This window comes from Pyrgilauda ruficollis, unplaced genomic scaffold, assembly GCF_017590135.1.
Source record: "Pyrgilauda ruficollis isolate IOZ18807 unplaced genomic scaffold, ASM1759013v1 scaffold24, whole genome shotgun sequence".
Lineage (NCBI taxonomy): Eukaryota > Metazoa > Chordata > Aves > Passeriformes > Passeridae > Pyrgilauda > Pyrgilauda ruficollis.
Window position 1 is genome coordinate 9,461,005 of NW_024523648.1, and position 10,728 is coordinate 9,471,732.

At 40.6% G+C, this 10,728-nt stretch overlaps 1 protein-coding gene across 2 annotated transcripts; it reads left to right on the top strand.

Annotated features, from left to right (window-relative positions):
* Positions 1–232: 232 nt before the first annotated feature.
* LOC121354866 (vasoactive intestinal peptide) lies at positions 233–7,327 on the top strand. 2 transcript variants are annotated; one of them, XM_041469881.1, is made up of 7 exons: positions 233–410; positions 859–980; positions 2,505–2,645; positions 3,029–3,133; positions 4,630–4,749; positions 5,400–5,508; positions 7,039–7,327. In XM_041469881.1, the coding sequence occupies exons 2-7, from the start codon at positions 868–870 to the stop codon at positions 7,045–7,047; spliced, it is 597 nt and encodes a 198-aa protein (XP_041325815.1). In that variant the 5' UTR covers positions 233–410; positions 859–867; the 3' UTR covers positions 7,048–7,327. The 2 variants fall into 2 exon arrangements, with proteins under 2 accessions (XP_041325815.1, XP_041325814.1); XM_041469880.1 differs by lacking the exon at positions 3,029–3,133.
* Positions 7,328–10,728: the final 3,401 nt, after the last annotated feature.

Below are 10,728 nucleotides of genomic sequence, written 5' to 3' on the forward strand. Positions count from 1 at the left end.
AATCACCCCTCCGACGGGGCTCCGCTCCTCCAAAACTATGTCATTAACATAAATCAAATAATGGCCGAGGGGGTGAGGGGGAGGGGGAAGAGGTACGCGACTGCTCATGTGTTAAATATAAGTCTCTGACTGTCCTGAACAAAGCGACCGTCCCCTTGGGAAGGGTGACGTCTCTCCAGTAACGTGATTGCTTCTTCGGAAGCAGAAACGTGTAAACGCTATAAAACGCGGTGGCGCGGCAGGCAGCTCAGAGCGTGCGGCGAGACGGAGCCCTCCTCTTCATCCTCCTCCTCCTCCTCACCCTCTGCCGCCGCCGCCCCGGCAACCGCGCAGCGGAGCAGGGCGCACTCCCCCAGCACCGCTCCGCTCCGCGCCCGCCCAGCCAGACCCACCGACGGACTCGCGGCTCCGTGAGTAACTTTCTCCCCGCCGCAGCGGCAACTTCCAGCGCATGAGGAAGGATGTCCCCGTCCCGTACCCTCGCTCCTCTTCGCCCCTCCCGGACCTGCAGGGAAACCATCCCGGCCGTCGGGGAGCGGGGAGAGATTCTGAAAGCCCAAGGCAGCCGGGGCGGGACCCTCTCTTGTTACCGCTTAAGTCGCTGAGCCCCGGGCACCGCTGTCCCTCGCACCGGGCCGGGGTCGCCTTCGGGAATGCCAGCTCTCCCTGACCGCGGGCAGCTGCCCCGCCATCGCGACCCTGCCGGCCGGCGGCATCTTTCGGGACAGGGACCGGGTTGGGAGCGGGGCCGGGGCAGTCGCTCGGCGGCCCGAGGCGAAGTCCCGGTGCCCCGGCGCGGGGCCAGCGGGTGCGGGCGGGCCGGGTCGGAGGGTGACGGCTGCGCTCTTCCCTCCGCAGGTGGCGGCCATGGAGCACCGCGGCGCCTCCCCGCTCCTCCTCGCCCTCGCCCTCCTCAGCGCCCTCTGCTGGCGGGCGCGGGCGCTGCCCCCGCGGGGCGCCGCCTTCCCTCCCGTCCCGCGGTAAGGCCGCGCTCCGCTCCGCGCCCCGAGCCCCGAGCCCCGCTCCGCGCCCCGAGCCCGCAGGAACGGGGGGCCGAAGGGGCTGTGACATGCGCCACTCCTCCGCTGCGCCCTCCCGAGGAACGCGCAGTGCGGCGCTTGCCGTCGGGTGTTTGCCCGGGATCGGGCGGGTGCGCGGGGTCCCCGCGGCGAGGCTGCGGTCAGGCGCCCGCCGAACCCGCCCGGTAAAAGCTGTCGGGACACGCAGGCACCTCCCGAGGCGGCTGCAGCCGCGCTGCCCCACGGGCTGGGTCGCGGTGTGCGCGGGGGGCGGAGGCGATGTGGGTCACGGTGAGCCCTGGGACGGGAACGGGCCCACGGGGACAGAGCGGGGGGCAGGATTTGTACCTCTGCGCGCTTCCCCCGGCTGAAGTTGCTGTTAGTGGTCCATGTATCTGAATTAAATCAGATGGCAGAATGGTACGGCTTGCATTTAGGTAAGAGGGACATAAAGTGTAGAAGGACCAATGGAAAACAGGCAAAAAAAGCACTGAGTGACTTCCAAAAGGTGTGACTTGAGCCGGTTTGTTTTACCCAGCAACTTTGCACCTTTTTTTTTTTTTTTCTACCAGACAGAAGACTTACATGAATCAGACATATAATTTTTTTTTTTTTTTTTTTACCAGACAGAAGACGTACATGAATCAGACATATAAATAGTGCTAAAAGTGACTTTAAAATTGCGAGGGCATAAGTCTATCTTAGTTTTAGTATGTGACTTTTGCATGTCATCACACGCAGGGGTTTCCTACAATGATTTCCTTGTCTGCCACAGAATATCAGAGCAGCCAGAAGGAATGATGCCAAACCACTGCTATGCAGTCAGACTGCCCTTGATTAAATATGACACTTCATAAGAAACTGCATAAAATGTGAAGTAACTGTACATCAGTTTATACAGAGCAATTGCCATGATACATTTGAAGAGATTAAAAGATTTTTTGGCTTCTAACATGAGAGAATAAAAACATGTAGAGATACATGACTGCACTTTTAATTTAGTTTGAAGTTCTTGGTGTATTTGCTTTCTTTGGAGAAGGCCTAAGAACTGTTTCATTCTTCATTTCAATGCACATCTTATATTTAACTGGGAGGTAAGTACGTCACAGGAGCAGTTTTCACTTTGCTTGGGTGGAGGCTGTTAATTTCATCCACCATTTACACAAAATGCAGTTGTTAGAAAAAGCTTCACAGTTGTCACTTGTACTGTGATTGTCATACATTATGCACTGGAATAAATTGCATTCAGTGACAACATTTATCTAGAAAATATAAATTTGAGACAAGGATCTGTTACGTCAATTAATCTACAATTAAGCCTGGATTCTATCTGAAAGTGATTTTTGAATTATCCAGATTTCATTTAAATGCCTTACTGATGAAAGTAGGTAGATGTGCATTTTGGCACAAACCAGAATGTTATCTCTGATAAAGTGTCGCATGTCCTCAGTTAGCTGTACTTTACACGGTTTCTTTCTCCAACAGATTGGGAAACAGAATGCCTTTTGATGGAGCCAGTGAACCTGACCATGCCCGTGGGTCACTAAAGTCAGAAGCAGATCTTTTGCAGAACACACTACCTGAAAATGAGAAATTCTATTTTGATCTGTCCAGAATTATTGATAGGTGAGTTTCTTTATTATCACAAATACAAAAGATAATGGACTACTTGATTTCTGCCAAAAAATCATTCACATTTTCAAACGGAGATAAGGAAAGGAAGACTCAATTATGGAAGAAAATCCCACAGCCACTGCTTGCATAGTGGTAGCAGTAGGGATGTCGGCAGAAATATTGATTGTATTGCCATTCTGGCATGATGAATGCATTCACTTTCCAGGAAGGAGTAAAAAGTATATTGTGAAAATCTGAAAGTTATTTTATGAAATTAGTTCCCTTTAATATGTGCAATAGTTAAATTAAGGAAAGCAGTATGTTTGCAAAATGAACGCTATCAAAATTATATGAACCCAGGCTGTATTGTAGAGTTTATTTATTGTCCATTTCAGAAATGCAAGGCATGCTGATGGAATTTTCACCAGTGTCTACAGCCATCTTTTGGCTAAACTTGCTGTGAAGAGATATCTGCATTCGCTTATTAGAAAACGAGTTAGGTGAGGTGACACATTAGGTAGACTTTTTTTTTCCTAGCTGGCTTTATTGGCAATTTTTTTTACCCTTCTGTATCCAAGGTCTCCTTCTTTTGATTTAGAGATACCGAAAGAGAAGCTTATATAATTATGGGGGAGCTAAAAATCCTATGTAAGTATTTAGTGATATTACTAAATGAGTATGTTACTATTTATTCCTGACACAGCCATGAGAGTTAGAGCAACAGATACTGCACAAAGCGTGGATAATGTGTACTGGAAATATTATAATGGTTATCGTGCCGAATTGCTAATTGTTTTTTTTGGTAGTGTTTTTACTATCTTGGTGGATGAGTGGCAAAAGTAAATACAAAGTGATTGATTACTCAGTACTTAACAACAGGGAAATACACAATGAAATCAATAAATGATTGGTTTATAGTGAAAATGTAAAGGTATAGTTCTTTTCTGCTGTAGAACACATTGACAGGTGTTTGTGAGATCTGTATAGCAGCAGAATTCAAAAAAGAATGAGGCAAATTTGTAGACTAGAGGTCTGGATGCAGCTTCCAGACCAATACATCAGTAAACTAATGGGCACAGGGTGCTGGGTAGGATCTCTGTATACTTCCCTTGTTTTCAAATCCATAAGCAGCAACTGTGAGCCACTGTGACGATATCACTGAGTATCTACTTCATAACCTTCTCAAAAGCCGAGTAAAAACTAGGTCCTCCGTTTGTCAGTGCTGCCTTTGTTCCAGAACATACAGTTCCAGTTTCTCATATGCTGTAAACTAACATAGATCGTTTAAAATAGAACACCCTGACATGTCCCAAGATTGTGCATGAAGAAAAGACCCTCAGGTTTGGCTTTCACAAGGTGTGTTTTGTCTTCTGAAACCTTAGAACAAGCATTTATAGCTTTATGTGATGATGTACTCTAACTTTCCTTGGTGGCAGACTCCACCCCCACTGAGTTCAGTGTGAACAGTGATGAGGTCCTTTAAGAGCTTATTGCAACTTAAACCAGGTTGCACCTTGGCATTGTACTGAAATATATTCACACAAATTACAGAAATTAGAATAAAGTCTGTTTATTGAAAGGTGCAACCTGGGGTGTGAGAACAGGCAGGAATCATGAAATTCACACTAAACCACTTGGTCTTGTGGAACTCCTGGGACAAGGACATTAGAAATCATTGACTATGTATCCTAATTGCATAGGCCATGGTAAAACTGAGATGAGAAAACATCGGTGGAAGGTGTTCCCCAAAAAGCTGAATAACAATTTTTGGAATTTGATCCTTGTTATTAAAATACATAGTAAGCAGTGGAAGCAGTGGCTTTTTTTCAGCTGAAGAAAGATCCGAAGTCATAGATGGAAATGAAAGCTGAATTGAAAATTTGATTTTATTATTAGGCTAATCAATATAATAAAGCTTATTTCAATCATTTAATGGTGTTTTCTTTTAAACAGATGTCATCTGTTAACTTTTCCTTTGTAATTGTTGTGTTGCCAGCTCCCAGGACAGTCCTGTCAAGCGCCACTCTGATGCTGTCTTCACTGACAACTACAGCCGCTTTCGAAAGCAGATGGCTGTGAAGAAATACTTAAACTCAGTTTTAACTGGAAAAAGAAGGTACTACAAGAAAGCACATATGTATTCTTTCCATACTTTTATGGCATCAAGACAGAAAAGGTTTACATCCATGTATGTATACAGAGAGGACAAACAAAAGGCACGAAACATTAATGACTTGATAGCATAGTTTATAGTGTGGTTTTCAAATACAGACAACACTTTTTCCCTGGCTGGAACAGACACCACAATCAGAATAGAAGAATAAAGAGGAGATAGCATCTGGCAATTTAAAAAATCTTCCAACAGATTCTTAAATACTTTTTGTTTAGTAAAAATCTTCTTAAGGAAAAAACCCCATGTAGTTATGGAACATGAACAACAATTTTATAAAGAAATATGTTGAAAATTTGCCTCTCTGTGAACACACAAAATGAAAATTTAAAAATCCCTAAAGGACTATATGTCCTCATCAGTATAGGTGAGATGTGCCAACATACATTTTTATAGACCTTGTATTCTGTATGTTCACTCATTTAGACGACTGCTTTTAAATATCATGTCTCAGTATTCATTAAACATGCAATTTCATATGTTCTGTAACACTGTGGTTTAAGTATAGAAAATGTAGAAGCTACAATTAGAAGAAGGCTTTACTTCCTTTGCTTTTTCTTCTGAGATCAATAAAAATTGTTTCTGATCCACAACAGCCAGGAAGAGCTAAATCCTGCTAAACTTCGAGATGAGGCAGAACTTCTTGAACCATCCTTTTCAGAAAACTACGATTCTGTAGACGAGCTGCTGAGCCACCTCCCACTGGTGAGATGCCAAGATTGCCTTTTCTCTTGCTATCTGTTGCTTGACTTGACCCATAAAATGACATTAATCATACATGGAGTGTGGCCTGTCAGAAAATCAGCATTTTCTAGGAAAGGGAGTCATATTCCATGAAAAGCTTTATGTTTGTAATGTTTCTTCACTCATTGTGTCTCAACAAAATAATAGTTTTAATAATAAGCGTTATCACATGATTGCTGCTATTGAAAATTCCTAATTAAATGGCACTGTTCATAATGCGCCTAGCTCACTTGGGTGTTTCAACCAATGAGCACTGCAGAATAAAACCAGAAGTGACTGATTTTTAATTACAAAGATCATTATTTCTTCAGAGAACAAACTTGAGGATATTTCTTTTAATTAAAAAAAATGCTGCAGATTTTGTTTAACATCTTTTTCATTGGAAAGTTGTCCCTAAAACTAAGAGCATCAGCAAGATGAACTTTATGCATTAAGAAAGTACTTGACATGCAAATCTTGCAGTTACTGTTTTCCATTTAGCTACTACTATTTTTTCTAAAATCATTCACAATTATTTTCTTTTTAGTTTACTGAAACAAAATCCCTTCTACATCAACACTTGCAGGAACAAAATATTGAAAGAGTAAGGTAGAAGCCAATTTGGCTTGGTATTGTTGAAAATGGTTTATGAAATTGATGATTGGATAGTTTTTGGCATTCAACTGTGTCTCAGAAAGTAAGAAAAAAGATTAAAAGGCTATTCTTGAAGATAAAACTTGGAGAAATGTCTTTTCTTGTATCATCCCAAACCACCCATCCCTCTGACCCAAAAAAGATGTTTCCTTGCAAGACTGAAATAAAATGAGAAGATGTTCTTTTCCTTTCCACAAATATGGCAATTCCTCTAAGTTCTTGAAGTTTAGAAAGGACATAAACTGCTTGTGCACTGAAGAATTAAATAATTTTTAAGCAACATGATTCTGGAAAGAAATTATCTTTCCAGACAAGACTAATGCAAGAAATATCTGCTCTTGGATTTTGCAGCTTCTCAAAGTTCTGGCATTAACTAAGGAAGAACAAGTAGTGGTGCAGCAGGTCGTAGATGTCTTCCTGAAAACATTTTCAGTCCTTTCCATTTTTATTGACTTTACTGATGAGGCAGATCTGCTTGTAGGTGAATCAGTATTGACTCTTACTTGCCATTTTATTGCAGTGCCCTGTTGCTAATGTAGTGTGGAAAGAGCAGCCTGAGTTTGTGTATCCATTTCATGGATACAGATTTTTTCAAAGTGAGCAATTCTGTGCTGTAGGCTAATCTGCAGTAACATTTTTCTCTAGTCTTTCAACCTTTCTTTTCTGATCCCACGGTCTTGTCTGAGTGTAATGCCCAGCAAACTCCTGTGAGCAGCCACATCTCAGCTTGTCAGTCCCAAGCACAGCAATTGTTTTGTATCAAGTGTCACTCAATGCCTGCTGTCTGCCCTCGTACACTTCATGATGCAACTGCTTGCAAAAGTGACTTCTAAAGCACATCTCTCCTTTGCTTTTCAGGACCTCTGAAGGACACCTGGTAAAGTCTATGACAAGAACAAGCTATTTTTGAGTTCCACATAGTATTTCAAAGAGATGACTTTAGTCATCAAACCAGAACAAATATGTTGTGAAGTGAAAGTTGTGATATATTTGTTTCTTACGTAATAAAAATTGATATTTACATTGTAAATATTACTCTAGCATTCTCTACTGAAAGCTGTACATATGGATGCCAGTTTAACTCATGAGAAGTCTGTGAGTCCATATGCTGTAAATCCTTTACTTCAATAAATTCATTTGAAAATGAGTGTGCAGCTGAAAAGAGCCCATCATGACTAATTAATTGGCTTATTTTAGGTGTGCTCCAACTTCAGACAGACGTGTGTAATAACAAGGAAACATTTCTAGATAACCTCATAAAGAACATGTAATAACATGAGGGGAAGAATGTCCAAAGTGTGTAAAACTGCTTTACAAAGATCTCTGAAGGTTATTGCCACGAAATGCTTTTCTAGCAGTTTACCAAGCAACCAAACAACAAGAAAAAATTCATAAGAATTAACAAATTTTTGACCTCCAGTAGTATCTACTTCTGGTATATTTACTTCTGGTTCACATTTTTAATATTTCACAGCGTATAAATTATATTAAGACCAGAAATGTCTCCTTTATTTTCAGTTGTGTTTCAGATGCTCTGGGGCTGACAAAGTGCTAAAAGAATGCAATCTTTTGACTTGTTTGATGCCTAAAGTCATCAGTTATTCTATATTTAATTGTCTGTAGCTTTGATGATGAAACTATTGCTTATATATAAAATAGACCTGAAGACAGTTTACTATTTTTTCAGAATGAATGTAATTTACAGAATATGCAGACAATAAATCATTTTATTATCATGGCAAGCTATTACTGGTTTGAATCAGTGCTACAGCTACCTGGAACAACAGAGGTTCCTGTAAGTGCTGTCTGTATAGGGGAAGATAATATTTTTAACTGATTTATGTTATATTATTTTAGAAAGACAACTAAATAGGCCTACAGTCCCCTTTTCTGTAGCTTTCTATTGTTGCAGATGACCACAGAACTGAAAATTTGCAGCTGTTTGAGTCACAGCATTGATGTAGAAAGTAGAAAAACTTATCAGACCTACTTACAAGCTCGATTTGGAATTTCAAGTATATTTATAAATCATACATATGCACATATAGACAGCTATAAAACTGATTTGCAAGTTTCACTTACAAGTTTACCGTTCTCATTTAGAAAGAAACTTCTAACATGATAAAATCTGAGATTTATGGAGACTGGTTCTCATAAATATGTAGCCCTCCGATTTGCAATTTTTTTTGAATATTGGCAACTGCATGCCAAAAGAAAACCAGCTTTCACAGACCAGGTGCTAATATTGCTATTTCTATCTAGCCTTGACAGAATCTATTTCAGCCTAAGCCAATGAGTGTTTCACAAAAGTTATATTTTCACAAAAGACATAATTTTGAAGTCTGCTCTTGAAAAGTGGTTTTCCACCCCCAATTCCCATCATACTATGAACATCTGAAAGCAAAAACATCTTTGTAAATACTTGAAGGATACTAACAGACATGCTATAATACTTTTTTAGAAATTTTCCTTAGTGTAATTTGAACAATGTTAGTATTTCTGTGAGATGCAATCATTAAAAAATAAGTGAAAAAAACCCCAGAAACAAAGCTGCATATGGTCTTTATATACAGAATTCCTTTTAAATGTATGTAATTCACTCAATTTAAAGTAACAAAAATTCGAATAATCAAACTTTTGACTACACAATTCCAGAAATAATTTTTTCCTAATTTTTTTAAATTCTTTTTTTATTTACCAGTAAAGCATCTGATGGAAGAACTTGTCTTCCATGTCCATTGTATTATCTTCCTGATATTCCTGATATTTTGTTCTCCATGTAAAACTGCAGAATCTGGAACCTGTATTTTCTCTGTTACGTGAAGATGGAGAAGAAAACAGAGACACTGATTAGGAAATCATATATATATATATCTATACACACACACACATTGTAATAATTCAATAATGCCATGGTAGCTTCCCCTGAGGGTTAGCAAACAGTGACAGTCCAAGAAGCAATTTTGTTCATTTTGCTATGTACACAAAATTCACCAAGTTTGCTGAATTTTGTGTACATTGTAGCAAAACCTAGCACTGACAGGGAAGGCACTAACATAGAGAAGAATATCTTTTTCTTGGCATCTGTGTTAAAGGATGGCTTTTAACTTGTTATAGCAACCTTTGGCTTTCCATAGGAGATCTAAAGCCCAATTAATACAGTGAGAGTAGTTAATTGAGGAAGAGGTGACATTGTTCACCTCAAGCCCAGGGGCAAGTGGTCAGGGTAAGGTTAAATGATGAAATTGAAGAGAAATTGTAACATTTCACTAAATGACACAAGTTTCCATCTTGTCAATGATTTGATACATCCCACCAATCCTAAAGCCCATCTGCAAAATGTCTTAAGCATGGAATCAAACCACTTCAATTAGGAGAATGAACACGTCAGCTCCGAAGGGAGTGTTGGGAGGACTGCTAGGAGGAAAAAAATACCCAGGGGATTTAGAAGAGCACAGGGAAATAACAGGAAAAATGCAGCCACTGGGGAAGGAATAAAACTGTGATGGGTTATTGGGATATGTATTAAAGGAAGATCTCACCATGTTTCTTCAGAATTTCACTTCTAATACGCGGTAGGATAGAACTAATTAGTTTTTGTTTTATCAAATGGCATTAGCTTTTTAAAGCTTCCCTCTGGAGCTCTCAAAGAAAGGTACAGAATCACCTTTAAGTGCATCTTTCACCAGCACTAGAAAAGGATCTTTTTTGGTCCTAAATCCATAGAGAGGATTTGCATGCTTGTGTGCATCTGGGCATTCATCATCCATTCAAGAACAGTCAGAATTGTGTATAACACCATGAGAATTACAAAAGTTGACAAAACAATTTACGATTACAGCCAGTAAAGCACATTAAAAACTAATAAAGCCCTAACTACTCCTCTGATATTTTAAATGGATTTGAGGGGCTATGAGTGTTTGTTCCACCTGAAAGTCTGAGAAAAAAAAATCTGTTCAAAACTATGGAAATGGGTAGCTTTGATCCAAAGCATAGTTATAATTTAGTGTATGGGAATATTGAATTCTCCCCAAAGATGGAAGGAGTTGTATGCACATAGGAATAATTTATGTGCATGCAAGATATTTGGGGCGGGGAGATGGAAGAGGCTGCCAACTGCCTTTAGTGATGCTACTCATGCTTTCCACTACCTCTTTTATTTTTCCTAATTTTTTCTCTTACCCACTTACCACGGGCTTTCCCACACTTTAATAAATCTCACTGTTGCCTTGCAACATTGGTGTATGAATATACCTTTCCTTTTGAGAAGAGCAATTAGAGCAGAATTTAAGCTTAGGGTGCAGCAATTAAAGAATTACCGGCCTTGTTGATGGAGAGGAGTATTGTAGAGGACCTGGCACAACCAGATTTGCAGGAGCAGCCTGTCCTGCTCAGAAACAGTTCCTGACTTGCCACTGGAGACTTCCCATTTGCTGTGTGACTGGCAGAGAAGACTGACCTCTCCTTGGATACATCAAACAGAACGCGTGTCCTCCCGGGGCTTGCGCTGGCTCAGGCAACTACAATATTTTCAGCTTTTCTGATCTG